The sequence below is a fragment of the Amphiura filiformis genome, chromosome 14 (genome assembly GCF_039555335.1).
Source record: "Amphiura filiformis chromosome 14, Afil_fr2py, whole genome shotgun sequence".
Taxonomy (NCBI): Eukaryota; Metazoa; Echinodermata; class Ophiuroidea; order Amphilepidida; family Amphiuridae; genus Amphiura; species Amphiura filiformis.
The window spans coordinates 8,591,556-8,609,520 of record NC_092641.1 but is presented as its reverse complement, the minus strand read 5'-3'; the positions used below and the strand labels follow the sequence as shown (position 1 = coordinate 8,609,520).

The window sequence follows — 17,965 nt, the reverse complement described above, 5'->3', positions numbered from 1 at the left end:
TTGAATGCAAAGGCGGAACAACATGAGACTACTGTGCAACAAAATTGTCTACCTTGTTCAGCTTTGTGATTATTGTAAAGGTTTTTGTCGTTGAATATTTGTTTCCGTCGTCAAATACTTTCAAAATGTTGCTTTTGATAACATATTACAAATTTCAAATCCCCCCATGTGTAATAATTTTGCTATTCAATTAACACTTAAATTCGATGATATTTTTCGATGATAAAAATCCTCACCTGACAGGAAGCTTGAAGTTGTGTTCGACATTACACCTTCCCATTCTTTCATAGTAACCAAAGACTCGTACATGATAAATTTCAAAGGCGGCGATTGCCTATGCCTTGTGTACATATTGTCTACATACACAGTAACATCATGGTCCCGTTGAGCTAATGCTTTAGCTATCCGTTCAACAATATAGTAATGACTTCCAACACCTGGGCCTCCAACAACTAAGATTTTATAACAGACTGTAGATGTTGCACAATAAATAATTAAATGCATTAAGAAGGAGTAAACACTCAGTAGCCCCATATTTCTGTATTGGCGACCCCCTAATACACCATTGATTCTCTTTTGGATGTGAGTAAATCGTCTGTTAGTCAGTTATCATATGGGTTCAAAACCTTTTGTACACCGGATCTTTGACCGGATATGTACGGCCTTGTAAACATCTCAAAAAAAGTAACTAACCCCCCTTAAATAATGACCACTATTCAAAAACGGATGGTTGTATTACAAATCTGTAAAATGCGTTGGAAGCAGAATCTATTTCGGCACATTTTGACACCTCATTTGTTGCAATTGACTAAATATTGACGCGTACATTTAAATCAATGTAACCCAAGATTTGAAAGTTGCAGTAAATGTTATTGATTTGTATTCAGTATAATGGAAGGAATTCTGTGTAATGATATCTGAGTGTTTTTGTATTGTTGTAACTTACTTGTAAGTGCAACTTTCAAATCTGGACCTTGCTACATTCAATTGACAGGTGCTTTAGTGTTTTTTGGGCTATCGTATCAAATGAGGTGTCAAAATCCGCAGAAATAAATTCTGCTTCCAACGTATTTTACAGATTTGTAATACAATAGCCCGTTTTTGAATAATGGTCATTATGTAAGGGGGGTTAGTTACTTTTTTGAGATTTTTACTTGAAATGGACAGCTTTGTGCGAAAAAAAAAAAATTATTTAAGAGTCACTAGAAGTAGTACACTAAATTGTGACAATTAAAAGTTGTATAAAGCCTAATATACACATATAGATTAATTGACACTGAATATTGCACATTGTTTGGAATGAAATATTGGCTTTGAAGGGAGCATAACGTTTGAATAATTAATTATGTCTGATAATGAAGTAAATTTGTATCACCCTGTATACACGGAGGCAAGCATCGCACCCTAAATAGAGTATTACTTTCAGGTGGGCCAACTTGTGAACGTGACCATAGGACATTTGAAGCATGCGGACACAAAGCATCGAGTGTGTCACGTTCATTGTTTAGTTGCGTGTATTTAACATTTTGCTTTGTATGAAGTACTCGTAAAATATTTTGCAAGCGATATGAAAGTTTTCATGTATGAATAAGGATTATTGTTTCGAATGGGTACACCACACAGTATTCAGTATGCTTCGATTATATTTATAAATACGTACGTGGCCACCTCCACGCTGCCATAATAGCTCTAGACAGTACGTCTTGAAGTGGCCTACATTTGAATGCAAAGGCGGAACAACATGAGACTACTGTGCAACAAAATTGTCTACCTTGTTCAGCTTTGTGATTATTGTAAAGGTTTTCGTCGTTGAATATTTGTTTCCGTCGTCAAATACTTTCAAAATGTTGTTTTTGATAACATATTACAAATTTCAAATCCCCCCATGTGTAATAATTTTGCTATTCAATTAATAATTAAATTCGATGATATTTATCTACAGAGTTCATAGTTCATATCTTTTCTTCCTTTTCTGTATAGTGATCAATGCATAAGGATTTGGTCACGCTTGCTGGTCTTGGTCGTGCCCATGGGTCACGTGCGTATTTATAAATACGTATTTATGAATATAATCATACTGTTAAAAAAGCAGCAAAACGGGGATCGGTGACCATTGGGGATATGATCATTTGGGTGGGATTTTCCCCACTCAGTAAATTCAACTTGCACCATACCATTGCCCAAAAATGCACACCCAGTAAATCATTTTGCCCACAAAAAATTGGGCACTATTATAATAATTACCATAATACTAGTAACACGATGAATCTCTTAAAATCAACTTGCTCTTTGAAATTGATTTTATTTACTTATTTATTTATTCGGAGCAGGAATAAATACCACGCAGTACATGATGGTAGGTGGTGGTGGTGGGTGTATGGGGAGCGGGTGTGTTTAATAGATTTGAAACATTATTTGAAACTTTTCGAGATATAGCGGACACAAGAGGATGACGCTGCACGAAGTGGGTAAAGTCTTTTGAATTTCCCGGGTTTTACCCACATTGAAGACTTCCCTCCTTTTGTATACGCTATACTATATAAGGCTAATAGAGACTTCACTTGTAGGGTATCCTTACAAGTTTTATAGTACATATTGTAAACAAATTAAAGATTTTCTTAAAATGGTCAGAACTGTTTTTAAAATGGTTTTGAACCACTCTTTAAGGGTGTGGTGTTTCTATATTAAACCAAAACAAGATTATTCTGATTTCACTTTTCTAGAAAAAAGTTTCCTTCCAACGGTGACTACAAAACACTTACAACATGTCACCATGACTACAATCACAATAAGTATACAAATAGTCAAAAACAGAATGACATCGATGAGTAGATATTGAAAGAGGTTCAAATCATAAGCAGCAGATCTAAGATGTCCTGCCCCACCATGTCGTACGACGTATTCAGTCCAGAGAGCGACTTCATCAGCTGGGTGGTTTGGTTTATCTTTGAAGATGGTTGATAAGGTTTGCATGTTGGAACGAAAGCTATATGAAAGATAAACAACAAGGAGAGAGTAAACAAATGAAAACATATAGCAATGACATTAATGAAGGTATTCATTGCGGACTAACTAAGTTAGTAAGTAAGTAAGTAAGTAAGTAAGTAAGTAAGTAAGTAAGTAAGTAACTAACTAACTAACTAACTAACTAACTAACTAACTAACTAACTAACTAACTAACTAACTAACTAACTAACTAACTAACTAACTAACTAACTAACTAACTAACTAACTAACTAACTAACTAACTAACTAGTTATAACTTTAAAATGATAAAGATTAATTTATTGTCTAGAGATTAACGTCGACAGACCTTTGGCGGACTCGATACTGTCACGTACTCGCAAATTTGATGATCTGCCATTTCATCTAATACCATTTCGTCTAATACATATTTCGTCTACATCCATTTGGTCCAAACCCATGAGGTCTATATCCACTACGTCCAATTATCATTTGATCTAATAACATTAACCATTAAGGCTACATGCTCTTTTTGGTTGAAATGTTTGGCGGGAAATAATCCCACCAAAACGTTAAAGTAAACTAAATATCATAGTCAGGAAATTAATGATGCATCTGGTAGCTTAGATCATAACTTTCATTATACTTAGTTGCAATTATCCCAGAAAATTCTTGATTTGTTTTTACAGAGTCTTGAATTGTCGATGTTTTTGATCAAAAACATCACTCGGTGTATTTTGAAACTCGAGGCATTAACTCTTCTCAAATTAGCCCCAAATCATAATTTATTATATGCACGTGTAGCAAACACCAATGGGAATAATTGGACGTTGTTTGCGGAGCCTAAATTTGGTTTGATTTTATTTCACAATAATTCTAAGGTGAGAATTTTGACGTGACATTTCCTTTTTGGATTTCCAATTTAAATTCAATGATATGTGATATTTTGAATAAATAAAGAGTACGCTTACCTTTCTGCAACACTTCTCGGTATCATTAAGCATCTGCTGATAACCAACATTTTAGCTGAAAACAGTCCCTTCCTATCATTTTTGAACAAAATACGGTTCAAAAGTGGGTACACTGCGCGTATAAACTGGCACAAAGAGCTAATGAAGAGAGCTATTTACGGTGGGGTATCTATTGTAAGCTATTAGGGTAGGCCTATAGTATATCTTCCATCCCGCAAGTGACAAGATGTGTCAAGCAGGGCGGTATATTCAAACGCTATTGTCTGGATCATTGAGTATCGATTGCGCACGTTTACATTCAACACGGATGTGTGTGGTCCTCCCCAGATTTTGACATGAATTACAAATAACGTCGTGATTGACCCAGCGTTTTCATTTTATTATTACTAAATTAATCGTCGTTTATCACGAGTGCTAAGAGTCGTACCAGTTCAATTCATCAAAATTAATTTGTATTAAATGAAAAACAAACAGACAAGTAGAGTCATATGTCTTTCTATGACCGTATTCCTACCAAAATCTGATTTTCAATACACTAGAAACGTGTTGATATGTACATGTATATCTTTGAAAATCGCCGAATGTTAACCACAGTCACCGTGGCACAGTAGGCATCTTTAGCATTTATAGTGCAATTGGCAGTGGTTCGAACCCCGATGAAAATTTTAGTATTCTTTATTCTTTTTACTAATGCGCTGTGTCGTTTTTCAAACACGCCCCTGAATGAAACTGATGGGCAAGTACCCTTAAGTCTATTATCAAATAAGTCTATAAAACCATTTAGTCAAGTAATCAAACCGGTCTAATAGCAAAAGTGAGGCTGCATGCGCGCAATATTTAAACGGTACTACACCATATTGGAATGGCACATAACTCATACAAACCCATTCCTCACACCAGTGACGCCCAGGTGATACATGATAAGCCTAGTCAGCTATATTATTTATTAACCTTGGAAAGACCGGGAAAAGAAGGACAGATAACCCGGCAAAATGTCACAATTTTTTCGAGTATGTGATGCATCAAAAGGGGGCAATTTTGCGGCAAAATGCTCTTCAAGATAAAGATCAAAATAGACAGAAAAAATAAGAAAAATAATAAGAATTTGGAATGCATTTCACTTGTATAATATGAATGCCTTTTTGTGTGCAAATGAGGTGTCACTTTAAAGCTTGGAAAATGCTTTCAAAATGAAATACTGAACTAAAAATTGACTTTATCCTTTTGATGTGCTGCATCATTTATACGCAACACATACATGCGGTGTGTCTTCTTCATTTTTTGTGGATACATTAATAAACAATAATAAATAATCATAATTATTTTATAGGCCTAATCCAATTTAATAATTTGATACACGTGATCGTCTCATTTACCATGTTTACAGCCCGTAACCAGTAGTAGATTTATCGTAGCGGACGTCGACATCGATTAGTCTTGAATATCGAATCATGTCAGACATCAGATCTTCGCTGATAAATGTGCAAAACATCAGCAGGCCCGAAGACCTTCATGTATATTTTAATAGCCTTAGGGGGATGTCCTTTTCTTCGGAAGGAGGGGGGGGGTCATGAATATGTCGGTGACCGGAGTCAATTTCTTTATGACCCTATCGCGGGGTAATATTTTTATGACCTCCCCTATCTCGAGTCAAAATTTTTATAATTCCGCCTTCCCCTTACGCCTACACATGCTCAAGACAAAGTTATTCTTTGCTGGAACCAAGGCGCGGCGTGCGCAAAAATACTGTAAAAAATTTGAGTCACCGGCCCTTAATAATTCTATAACCCCCCCCCCTCTCCGAAGAAAATTATAGCTCCCTTAACGGGCCGGGTATGTAGCACCTGCACATGTTACGAATCAACACTCACCTCTCATAATTAAGTACTCTCTCTATGGCTTCAACCAATGTTTCGCTGGTCACTGTATTGATATCAAGTCTCATACCAGCTCCTTTACTGGCAAGGCGTTGAGCTACGTCAGATTGATCATGGAACACTGGAAGACATATTACTGGTATCCCATGATAGATGGCCTCGTATGCACCATTTACGCCACAGTGGTATACTATCAGTCTTGTCTTAGGATGTCCTATATAAATGCAATAAACATGTAAATAATAGTTGGCATATAGTTATGTTCATGTTTACTAAATGTCGACACGACATGATGCAACAATCTTTACTAAGATAACATCAGATGACCTCAGTAGCCTTGAAATAACCTTTACAATTTGAAACATGTAAAAGTTTTTAAATACTAAGAGATAAAGATGCGTATTCCAGACAACTATTCATTACGCTTTCAGTCCATATTTTCCAGTGACCTTTGACATCAGTATGTGATCTATCAATTGGACTGACGTATTCGAGTAAGATCAGTTTCACAAATCAACCAACCATATAGGGCTACGTTATCGATTTTTTGTGGTGGAAAGTCGTTTTTGCCACGTTGCTACCCGCTCTCGGCGAATCGCACATAGCACTTTAATGGTTATAGACCGTCGGTTTCTAGTAATCAGGTATTTGTCCGTATGAGGAAATCATGACAAATTATTATATCCATGTTATGCAATAGTAATATATCTTTCAGTCAACCATTACGTTTTGTTACTTGGAGAGATTTGATCATGCCTCACCTCCTTTTTCAACAAAATCGATGGCAATAACTCTCTTAACTCTTGTAGTGAGGTATCAACATTTAACCACATATTACCTCATTCAAACTCACTTCCTTGGAACCAAATACCACACAAGGTCATTTTTATGTAACTGATTGACCCATTTGTATTATATACTGCCTCTAGCTATAATGATATCCTTGTAATCTGGTAAACTCATTGACAAATAGGAACCTCAGGAGGGAATTCAATTTTTGACCAATTCTCTCCAGGTAGTGAAACGTAATGTTAAAAAAACACAACATCAAATCCGATTCCACATATTTAGGAAAACGATGGGTTTCATATTAGTACTTCGTTACCTAGTAAGTCATTTTGTGGAATCCATTCCATCATTTTGACATTTGGAGGTATGACGCTCGGCTTTTTGCCTCTTTGCTTCCATATCACACGCTGCGGCAGTCGTGCAAATGCCCTTGCAAACATATCAGCCATATCTTGTTTCACTATGGATGCATAACTACCTAATGAAAATATGATAATTCCGTCTTCAGATCCCCATACGAAAGAGTCCAGTTCCTTGGAAATGGAAGAAGTTATTTAAGTATTAATCACGATATAGGATGCAATACGAGGCTTATTTTAATGATGCGATAAAACAACACCAATCAGCTTTCTCACTCCATATGAAAGTGTGCAAAATACCAGAAATGTTTCGTTTCATAAGTATGGTCACTGGACACTTTAAATCCCATGCAAATGGTAGGTTATTATTATGTCAAAACCCAACTAAATTCAGTTTTGACGAATACACACTATACATCATTCTATATTGCAGCAAAAGAGGGCACAAATCTAGCGCAGCATTAATTATTCAGAATAATGTTTCGCACAGTGGTTTGTGTATCAATGTGTCTAACAAAACAATACATAATTTTCAAATTTAGACCTTTACAATACCAACAGCTATCACTTACAGACTATATTTTTTAGCTATTTTTAGTTTTTCAAATCTTTTCTTTAACCATTTTCTCATCTTTTTCTGCCTTTTTGAAGGTACTGTTTATTCTATAAACTGTATATTTGTGTGCAAATTGAGGGCGTTATTTACATATACTAACTTTAATTTAGCCTAATAATATAAGTTATTCCATTCATTTCATGATAAAAATTAGTTGGAAAATTTCCTTGCAATATGTTACTCATTTTTATGATATTTCAATATCATTTTACAAGCGTCTACCCCTTGTAGAATGCAAGTAAGATTTAAGATAAATAGCGCCATCAGTGTTCAACTTTGCTTTAAAATGAATACAGTTTACATGCCATCAAACAACCGTGTTCACGAGTAAATACACTTTGTGTAAGTCTGTGTTTTTGTTTCTAGCGCCATCATCCTCTCATTTCAGAATATAGACTTAGTTCTCCAACCTCCAATATGTTTGTAATCCGTCGATAAACCATTGTTAACAATGAAGGTTAGGCGACGAAAAACATTATTCTACGAGCGAGCCTGCTAGGTATAGGTGTAGGTGCTAAGTAGGACCTGTTAAGGGTGGTCTTAACCCTGGAATAATGAAAACTTTCGGGCCTCATAACTGCTAAATTTGTTGACCAACTTTTAGAAATTTGCACCAAAAATAGTCAAAAAATGCTAAATCTTCTAAAAAATCATAAAAAGCTTGATTTTCGCCAAATATTCAAATATTTTTTGTTGAAGTTGGTCAAAAAAAAAAAATTTTGATCTAGTTTTTAAAAATTAATAATAAAAAATGAGGCTCAACAATTTTTACGTTGAATGAACAATATTTGGGGCCCGAACAGTTCCCTTTTGGGGAGGGAATTTTCTCCAAAAATGACCATTTTGGTCCAAATTTGACCTCACAGATTCACCAAATCTTTGCCATTCTAAAAATGTATACTTTTATAATTATTTGTTAGCAGTTATGACAACCAAAAGTTTCCATAATTCCAGGGTTAAGACCACCCTTAAGTAAGTGAAAGGGGGGGGGGGGAGCGAACATATTTTGAACATTTCGGCCAACAAACGACTAGTAAAGACAAATCCTTCAAAACCAAAATCTGGGTTGGTCGGGCCGTAGAAGAACGTTCTTATCGGCGCTTTGAGTGGAAATTATTACCTTATATTATTTTGTTTCATAGGTGTGATTACTTACCGTATCAAGTGGCTTTGCTGGACCTGTTAAGATCCCACCAACAGGTATCGTATTCGTCATCAATGGTCTGGGAAAGTCTAATGTAAAATCAGCATTCATGAAATAAAGCTCTGCTTGACCCAGGGCTTTATAAGTCGACACGTCTGGTTTGATGTTGTGAGTTTCTTTTAGATGATCATAATTGCTGAGGATGCTAAACATGATGAAAAGATGGTCCACACATATCTGGATAGTATTCATTAATCGAGTCGTAAATGTCATATGATGATCAAAACCCGTTCGCACAGTGGGAATGTATGCAGGATTGATTGGGTTGTAAATCATCGAATATTGCCATGACGCAGGCAGTGGACAAGATATAAGAACATAAGGTTTATCAAGCGCCTGTGCAAGTAGACTTGTTGTGGCCAATTCGCCAACAATGATATCAAAGTTTTCCTTCCGTAGTTGATTCAGAAGTTGCTTATCGACTAGTGCGGAATGACAGTGATCTCTCATCAGATTAAAAAACAAAGGTGCGACTTTCAGTTGATTCTGGATTTGTGAGAAAAAACCCTCCCCTGAGAGGTAACCCGAAGTTATGTTCGACAACACACTTTCCCACGTGTTCAATGTAACCAAAGACTCATACATGACAAACTTCAAAGGCGGTGCTTGCCTATGCTTTTGGTACATATTACTTACATATACAGTAACATCATGGTCTCGTTGAGCTAATGCTTTAGCTATCCTTTCCACAATATGGTAATGACTTCCACCACCTACACCCCCGAAAACTAAGATTTTAAAACAAGCTATCGATGTTACACAGTAAAGTATAAACAGCAAGAAAGAGTAAACGCATAATAGCCTCATGTTTGATATATTTGTGACACTGTCACACGCAATGCACCTCTCTTCAATACACTATAGAGCTGAGTAAATCGTTGACAAATTTCCGTCAGTGACTGGGCATTTTTTGAATTTCGATTCATATAAGTTAATGAGGCAAGACACGAGTGCATAACACTGTGTCTTTAACAATAGCACCCGCACAAGTATTATCATAATGGCGTTCTTGTATGCACTTGTACTTAACTTGAACTTGGTTATATAAATCTTACTTTATTTCATACTCCAGTGATTAAATCAAAACGTGATCAATTTGTTATGGATGTAATCAATGTCGTTTGTTATTTATTTATTGCCTGTGGCCCACAGCGACATCACCCCAATATCTTCATGGTAAAAAAGACATGATAGTAGGACGAATCCACTAGTTCTTCAAAAGCCACGCATTACCATTTTGTTCCGTATTGTTTAATACTTGTTTAATGGCCGTGGGACTTAGGCTAATTATAAGAAAATACGATATAGGTGGCTACGCATAACAACGTGAACGACTTCAGAACAACTGAATTTTGGTCAGTTTTTGATTTCAATGTGCAGGCTGGGTTGTCATTGCGCAGGCTGGAGCTTGCCATATTCATTCAACATAACTATTCAAGTGCAAACCCTACAATAGGTTTGTGTATAGACCACTTGACATGTGACGTCATTGCCCGGCAGTATGCGCACGCATTATGGTACTTTCCATTGTTCTTTGCCCTGCAGTGTGCGTGCGCATCGTAGTCTGCTCAGGGCACGTGTATTTTAAATCTCCCACCACATTTCATATAGTACAAGAAAACCATTGAACAGTGAAGTGGTTCGTTCGAGCATATCGAAAGATCAATCCCTCGCCTTTGTTGATAAACAGTAATGTAAAGTGGTCTATAGAAACCGATAATAACGGGATTTCTTCGTCATTGTCTAAGATCATTTTCTAAGATCTATCGTCTGAATATCAATATCAGATAGACCACTCTACGCCATGCAAAACTCGGCTCACCTAGAAAGGACAAGAGCGCGAGCGGTTCAAATCATTTCATTACAACCATGTAGTCTATCGTTCAGGAATGCTAGACAGTGAGACACTGCTCATTTAATTGTCCCCTCAACAATAGGAATTTTATTCTGTTTGGTCGTTACTAACAATTATCCCAAGGTAGTTATCATTGATTAGGAGTGGATTGGAAAGTCAAATCTATAGTGGTGAAGATCACCTGATGTGACAAAACATATTCTCGACGAAACAAAGATTGGAACGCATACGCATATCCATGTATGCGTATGAGTCCATACCCAGCAAACACAAAAACGTTTTAAAAACGTTTTAAATAAGTTATTTTTTGGCTTTTGGTTTAGGTAAAAACGTTTTAATAACATTAAAATGTCGGGTTATATAAAGGTCATGATAACGTTTTTAACGTTTTGTATGAAAACACACTACAACAATATTTTTTAATGTTTTCAAAAAATGTTATTGTAAACTATTTTTGCAAACATTTTTGCCAAATATTGTGTCAATACTTAAATAACATTATGTTAAAATATTTGAACCCAGCAAACACAGAAATGTTCTTAAAATGTTTTTTCAAAACCTTTTAATAACATTTAAATGTCGGGTTATATAAAGGTCATGAAAACTTTTTAAAACGTTATTGAAAATATTTTGGGCAAACATTTTGGGGTTGAAAAATATTTTTCAACCCCAAAATAACATTCTGTTTAGAATGTTTTGTATCAAGTTTTCAAGAATGTTTTTGGAATGTTATTAAAACGTTTTTATACCCTTTATATAACCCGACAATTAAATGTTTTCTGTAAAACATTTTTATTTGCTGAGCAGTAGATTATCAAAAATGTTTTTTAAGGTTATGAAAACGTTTTATACTCTTAATATACCCTTTATATAACCCGACATTTAATCGTTTTCTGACAACCTTTTATAACCTTTTGCGAATGATGTCGAAAACGTTTTGTGTTTGCTGGGTTGCTAATTAGCTGCAAACACAACTGGAGACAAGTCTAAAACTAGGTACAATGCGCAAAAAATGCATTAGAAAATACGTCCAATATCCATCAAAAACACTCCCCAGTTGATATGGTAACGTTATAAAAACGTGTACACGTTTTTTGTTAATGAAAAGAACACCGTTTGTCTTATAGTAGGGCATAATCTCTTTTAGCACCCAATTCCATTCTAATAGCGGTTATTACTTTATTTTTCTGGGGTGTGACCAATGGGGTGTATGTTTGTAGGGGAGTTTTTAATTTTGTTTTTATTCCATGGCTTAAAAAGCATGATAGTTAGTATACATTACTGTGCTAATGATGCTCATACTCCATTAAATATGTTAAAATATATTAGAGCTCCTAAATAAATTGTTTATCCGAAAAATAATTATAACGTTTTGTTTTGTTACTTGTTGATAACATCATTATTGAAGCCTTTGTTTTATAATTCGTACGATATGTTGTAGCATTTTGAGTGTTTCATGGAGACTTTATTTGTAGGGTATCCTAACGATGTTTATAGTAGCCTACTTTACAAAATTTAAGATTTTCTTAAAATGGTCAGAACTATTTTAAAAATGGTTTTGAACCACTCTTTGATTCAGGGTGTGGTGTTTCTATTCTGATTTCACTTTTCTAGACAAAAGTTTCCTTCCAACGGTGACTACTAAACACTTACAACATGTCACCATGACTACAATGACAATAAGTATACATAAAGTCAAAAACAGAGTGACATCAATGAGTAGATATTGGAAGAGGTTCAAATCATGAGCAGCAGATCTAAGATGTCCTGCCCCACCATGTCGAACGACGTACTCAGTCCAGAGAGCGACTTCGTCTGCTGGGTGGTTTGGTTTATCTTTGAAGATGGTTGATAAGGTTTGCATGTTGGAACGAAAGCTAAAGATAAACAACAAGGAGAGAGTAAACGAATTAAAACACAAAGTAACACTAGACGCTAGATACTTTGAAAGGGGGGGTGACGTTGTAAATTAACATCAGAGTCAACCAACTATCACTCAAACGAGACATGGGCCGATATAAGTTACCATGAGTATACAACCGAGTTTTGGGATCAAGAGTCTAAAAGGTCACTGATCCCGAACTTGGATTACCAGTCTCCAGTCTCCAAATATATATTTGAGGTACGTCTTAATTTTGTGTTGAGATCATAAGTTTAAATAATTGAATTATAACTGACATCCGAGAATACGTTTTTTAAAACATTGTCATCTCTACGATTATTTGTTTTATAATTTGAAGGAACGATTTTAAGTTTAACTCTGTAAGATTAATTCTCTGGACCAGAGTCTGCCACACACTTGGACATTTATCGTAGTGGGTATGGATCCAATGTAATCCCATGGAAAACCTTTCGCAGCCTTTTATATCGAACCAGGTTCGCAACAAGTCCGTTTCAGGTTCCACGTCTCAACGACAAACTTTATGATGATAATGAAATTTACAAGACATAAAGAGGTCCCAAGACTATAGCAAGCCTACGTGTATGTTTAATAGCCGCACTGGACCCGGACGCGTGGTTGGGGTTGGGGTTGGGGGGAGTTGACTGTTGTGGGGGAGTGGACAGGTGTCTGTTTCTTCGCAATATTTTGTAGCAGTATGTGCCCGATGCTTTCAGATGCCGATTTTCTCTGTGCATACTTTTTGATGTTTTTGCAACCCATCCAGATTTTCATAAAAATCCCCCCAAAATTAGGCCCATTGGTATCCACTGAAAACACATCCATCAATCGCTGAAAAGGTACCCATTAACCGTGGCACATGTCCCCGTACACCTTCAACCAGGCAGACCCCCCGAACTCGGGTATGTTACACCGTACATGTTATGAATCAACGCTCACCTATCGTCATTAAGTACTCGTTTTATGGATTCAACCAACATTTCGCTAGTCACTGTATTGATATCAAGTCTCAAAGCAGCTCCTTTATTGGCAAGGCGTTGAGCTACGTCAGCCTGATCATAGAACACTGGAAGACATATTACTGGTACCCCGTGATAAATGGCCTCATATGCGCCATTTACGCCACATTGGTATACTATTAGTCTGGTCTTGGGATGTCCTGTAAAAATAAATACGTAAATAATTTGTATTGGTACTTAGTTTTCGCCAGTAAAATTCAGCAATCTGAAGGATATGACCTAAGAAGATGGCCCAATAGGCTTGACATTACATGTAAAATTTTGATACAATAAGATAAGGATGCGTATATCACTCAACTATTTAGGCAATCATTCCATTTAACACATTTTCCACCAATAATTTCAGACTCCAGTTTGTCAAAAAGTGATCAATTTCAAAAAGTGATCCTAATGACCGGTTAACAGTTAACCAGGCGGTATAAGACACGTTCACGCGACATACGAGATGGACGAAACTGTTATAGGCTAAACGCCCGTTAACCCTAACACCAGTAAAAACCACAAAATACCCCGATGAAAAATTCAGCGCATGCATGCATCCCAGGGTCTGCGATGACGCAATCACCCTTGATATGCTCACGGAATTGCTGGCAATAACCCGTGCAGCAACCGGTCCGCGATCGTGTCGTTGGCATGCGGGGGGTCAAAGGTTCGAATCCGGGGGTGCCAAGTCAAAATTCTTCTTCTTCTTGAAAAATTCGGATCTTCTTTGACTTCCGATCTAAAAAAGCATGGGTCAGTGTTAGGGTTAATGACGTTTATCAGTTATGCATTAAAAAACTGCTACTATTTTTAAATTTTGCTTTGACAACACCGAGACTACAGAGCACATTTAGAATGATTGTTTGTTAACATTTCAAACTTATTCATTGCATTTCTACATGCATACTATTGTAATATAAGATATCGCATCTGCCCCTGACCGTTATGCAACATTCGACATCACGTCTCCATGACCCAATTTTGACAGCAGCGGGACCTTACCTGCTCGTGTTCCCATACATAATTCGTCGTAATTACCGCATACAGACAAATGTCCGATGACTATAAACCGGTAATATTGTTGAATAGTTCATACAGAGGACGTTATCCACATTTTTGTGATGTGAAGTGGTCTTGCCATTGTCGCTACCAGCGCTAAGCGAATCGCACAGGGACGGTTTATAGTATTCAGATATTCGTCAGTATGGGAAAATCATAACGAATTATATATGATATCCATGTTTATGTATTGTGTAATCTTAGCAATCAATCTGAGCAATCAATCTTAGCAATCTTTCAGTCAACTTAATGAACCAAACGGCAAATCAGATTCAACATCCGGGTTCAACATACTATGGGTGTTATTACCTAGTAAGTCATTTTGTGGAATCCAATCCATCATTTTGACATTTGGAGGTGTAACTCTCGGCTTTTTACCCCTTTGCTTCCATATCACACGCTGCGACAGTCCTGCAAATGCCCTTGCAAACGTATCAGCCATATCTTGTTTCACTATGGACACATAACCACCCAATGAAAATATGATAATTCCGTCTTCAGATCCCTGTACGAAAGATTCCAGTTCCTTGGGAAAGAAAAAACGTTCTTACATAATATTAATCCTCACCTTACCATTGGGCCCGGGTGGGGGAGAGGTTGAGTGGGGGCTACAGCACTCTTTTAACAAAAGTATTGGCTTACCACCTTACCCGGTAGTAGGGTGGTTAATAAAACTTTTTTTGGGGGGGTAATCTGAGGGATATATTTCAAACTGATATGTAGAATATAATGAAAGACAGAGATAAATTCGCGTCTGACTTCAGGGCAAAAGCGCGCCGTGATTGGTTGACGACCTGCGCATTATAGTGATTTCCATTCATATTGAGCCGAAATTCCGGATGAAAGCACAAGTGTGTTCACTCTTTGGGCCTGCTTTGTAACTAGCAAAAATGTCTACATTTTGCTACAGAACAAACTCATTTTATGATATTATAACGCACTATTATCAAGCATGTTGACATTTTATTTTGGTATCACTGGGTCGAGGACACCTGTATTTATCCTTTTGTATCAGAAATAAAGCGTTTGAAGCTGTTTGATATAGAAACCCACAGGGAGGTTGGTATAAGCCCACCCCTGCAGTAAAGCGCAACTAACCACAATACTTAAGGGGCATTTTCACATTATTATTTCACATCTATGATTGTGTTGAATAGAATGTTGTTGTTCTATTTATCTTCCGACCATCATGATTCACTCGGATCCCAAACATGAGGTCAATTATTGTGGAATCTATGGCTATTTAAATAAATGAAGGTTATTGAACTCCGCCAGCAGAGATGATACCATTTTGTTTCATAGGTGTGAGTCTGGGCCTCATGGAAGAACAGAAGATACCTTAAAATATCCACTGAATGAGTAACCCAGGCAAAATAAGAAATAAAACAAAACAAAACACTAGTACTTACCTGATCAAGAGGCTTTGCTGGACCCGTTAAGATCCCACCAACAGGTATCGTATTCGGCATCAATGGTCTGGCAAAATCTAATGTAAAATCAGTATTCATGAAATAAAGATCTGCCTGACTAAAGGCTTTGTAACTCGACACGTCCGGTTTGATGTTATGAATTTCTTTTAGATGATCATAATTGCTGAGGAAGTTAAACATGATGAAAAGATGGTCCAGACATATTTGAAGAGTATTCATCAGCCGAGTCGTAAATGTCATTTGATGATCAAAACCAGTTAAAACAGCGGGAATGTATGAAGGATTGACTGGGTTGTAGATCATCGAATATTGCCATGACGCAGGCAGTGGACAAGTAATAAAAACATAAGGTTTATCCAGCGCCTGTCCAAGTAGACTTGTTGTGGTCAATTCGCCAATAATGATATCAAAATTTTCCTTTCTTAGTTGATTCAGAAGTTTGGTATCGAGTGCCGAATGACACTGATCTCTCGTCAGTTTAAAAATCAAAGGTCCGGATTTCAGTTGACTCTGGATTTGTGAAAAAAAATCTCCCCCTGAGAGGAAGTTTGAAGTAGCGTTCGACATTACACCTTCCCATTCTTGCATTGTAACCAAAGACTCATACATGACAAACTTCAAAGGTGGTGCTTGCCTATGTCTTGTGTACATATTACTCACATACACAGTTACATCATGGTCTCGTTGAGCTAGTGCCTTAGCTACCCTCTCTACAATATAGTAATGACTTCCAACACCTCCGCCCCCGGCAACTAAGATTTTATAAGAAACAGTAGCTGTTACACAGTAAATAATTAACTGTAGTAAGAAAGAGTAAACACGCAGTAGCCCCATTTTTGCTGTATTGGCGACCCGGCAATACACCATTGATACTTGCTTGGATGGGAGGAAATCGTCGGTTGGGTTTTGCCTACAGGATGACACTGCATTTTGTAGTTGATTTGAACATTCATTCAAAAACGTTAATGTAGCATTATACGGGTTCATAACTATATGTACACTTTAACAATATGTACACTTGTCCTTTGTTGTATTTGAAATGAACTTGAAATGAACTTGGACACCTTTTTGCGAAAAAAATATTTATTTAAAAGTCATAGAGGTAGTACACTAAATTGTGGCAATTAAAATTTAAAAAAATTAAAGTTCGTTTATTGAGATTTATAGAGAAAATTATCTAGACACTCAACATAAACTTATACGCATATAAACTGACACTGAATAATACCTATTGTTTGAACTTAAATTATTGGGATTGAAGGGAGCATATTTTTTTTTGACAAATGAAATTGCAATGCGAAATTTGCAGAATCAGGAGAAACAACAACACCGACAATAATAATAATAATAATAATAATAATAATAATAATAATAATAATAATAATAATAATAATAATAATAATAATAATAATAATAATTTTCAAACAGGTAGCAAGTGTATAACAAAAGTCACACATCATCACATCAACATCAACTTTTAGTAAGAAATTTTTTTGCCATTGCTATTGACACAAGCAGCGTGTTTATAGTGGGAGCATATGTGCGGTACATTGCGGTATAATTTCTATCCGGTCAGAAATCATCCGGAAACTTGCTCACTATAAATACTAGCCGTATTTGTATGTACCGCACATCGATATCTTTCTCAACCGAAGGATATTGGCGCGAGATATTTAATTTGCACCATAAACACACGAGCTCAGGATAAATTGTGTGCTGTATTATCGGAAGCAGCAGCTTCTTCATGGTGCGTAGGATGCGCGCAGGACATTCGGAATGCTTTTCTTTCATTTCATTTCATTTCATTTTTTTTTCACCCCGAGAGTTATCAAAACAGTAGCTGCTTGTTCGCCGCCATCATGATCATACTGCTGAACTGGTCATTGCAAATGTAAGGTAATTTTAATTGATATATATTGTGCGCGGTAACTGTGCCTCAC

The 17,965-nt window shown here is 36.5% G+C and overlaps 2 protein-coding genes across 2 annotated transcripts; both read right to left on the bottom strand.

Moving 5' to 3' along the window:
• Positions 1–1,644: 1,644 nt before the first annotated feature.
• Positions 1,645–9,648, bottom strand: LOC140169648 (UDP-glucuronosyltransferase 2B18-like). Its single transcript, XM_072192931.1, has 4 exons — positions 8,733–9,648; positions 6,918–7,134; positions 5,807–6,026; positions 1,645–2,986 (listed from the first exon to the last, which is right to left on the bottom strand). The coding sequence occupies exons 1-4, from the start codon at positions 9,585–9,587 to the stop codon at positions 2,701–2,703; spliced, it is 1,578 nt and encodes a 525-aa protein (XP_072049032.1). The 5' UTR covers positions 9,588–9,648; the 3' UTR covers positions 1,645–2,700.
• A 1,855-nt stretch (positions 9,649–11,503) lies between these two features.
• Positions 11,504–16,966, bottom strand: LOC140168912 (UDP-glucuronosyltransferase 2C1-like). The gene is made up of 4 exons (XM_072192231.1): positions 16,005–16,966; positions 14,905–15,121; positions 13,475–13,694; positions 11,504–12,512 (listed from the first exon to the last, which is right to left on the bottom strand). The coding sequence occupies exons 1-4, from the start codon at positions 16,890–16,892 to the stop codon at positions 12,227–12,229; spliced, it is 1,611 nt and encodes a 536-aa protein (XP_072048332.1). The 5' UTR covers positions 16,893–16,966; the 3' UTR covers positions 11,504–12,226.
• Between the last annotated feature and the right edge of the window lie 999 nt (positions 16,967–17,965).

Excerpts from the sequence above, each read along its gene's own strand:
- LOC140169648 (XM_072192931.1), bottom strand. The coding sequence starts at position 9,587 with ATGAGGCTATTATGCGTTTACTCTTTCTTGCTGTTTATACTTTACTGT. Across the intron at positions 7,135-8,732 it reads CAGCAAAGCCACTTGATACG|GAACTGGACTCTTTCGTATG; the intron begins GTAAGTAATCAC and ends TCCATTTCCAAG. Across the intron at positions 2,987-5,806 it reads AGAGTACTTAATTATGAGAG|CTTTCGTTCCAACATGCAAA; the intron begins GTGAGTGTTGAT and ends TCTTTCATATAG.
- LOC140168912 (XM_072192231.1), bottom strand. The coding sequence starts at position 16,892 with ATGGTGTATTGCCGGGTCGCCAATACAGCAAAAATGGGGCTACTGCGT. Across the intron at positions 13,695-14,904 it reads TCCACAAAATGACTTACTAG|GACATCCCAAGACCAGACTA; the intron begins GTAATAACACCC and ends TTATTTTTACAG. Across the intron at positions 12,513-13,474 it reads CGAGTACTTAATGACGATAG|CTTTCGTTCCAACATGCAAA; the intron begins GTGAGCGTTGAT and ends GTTTATCTTTAG.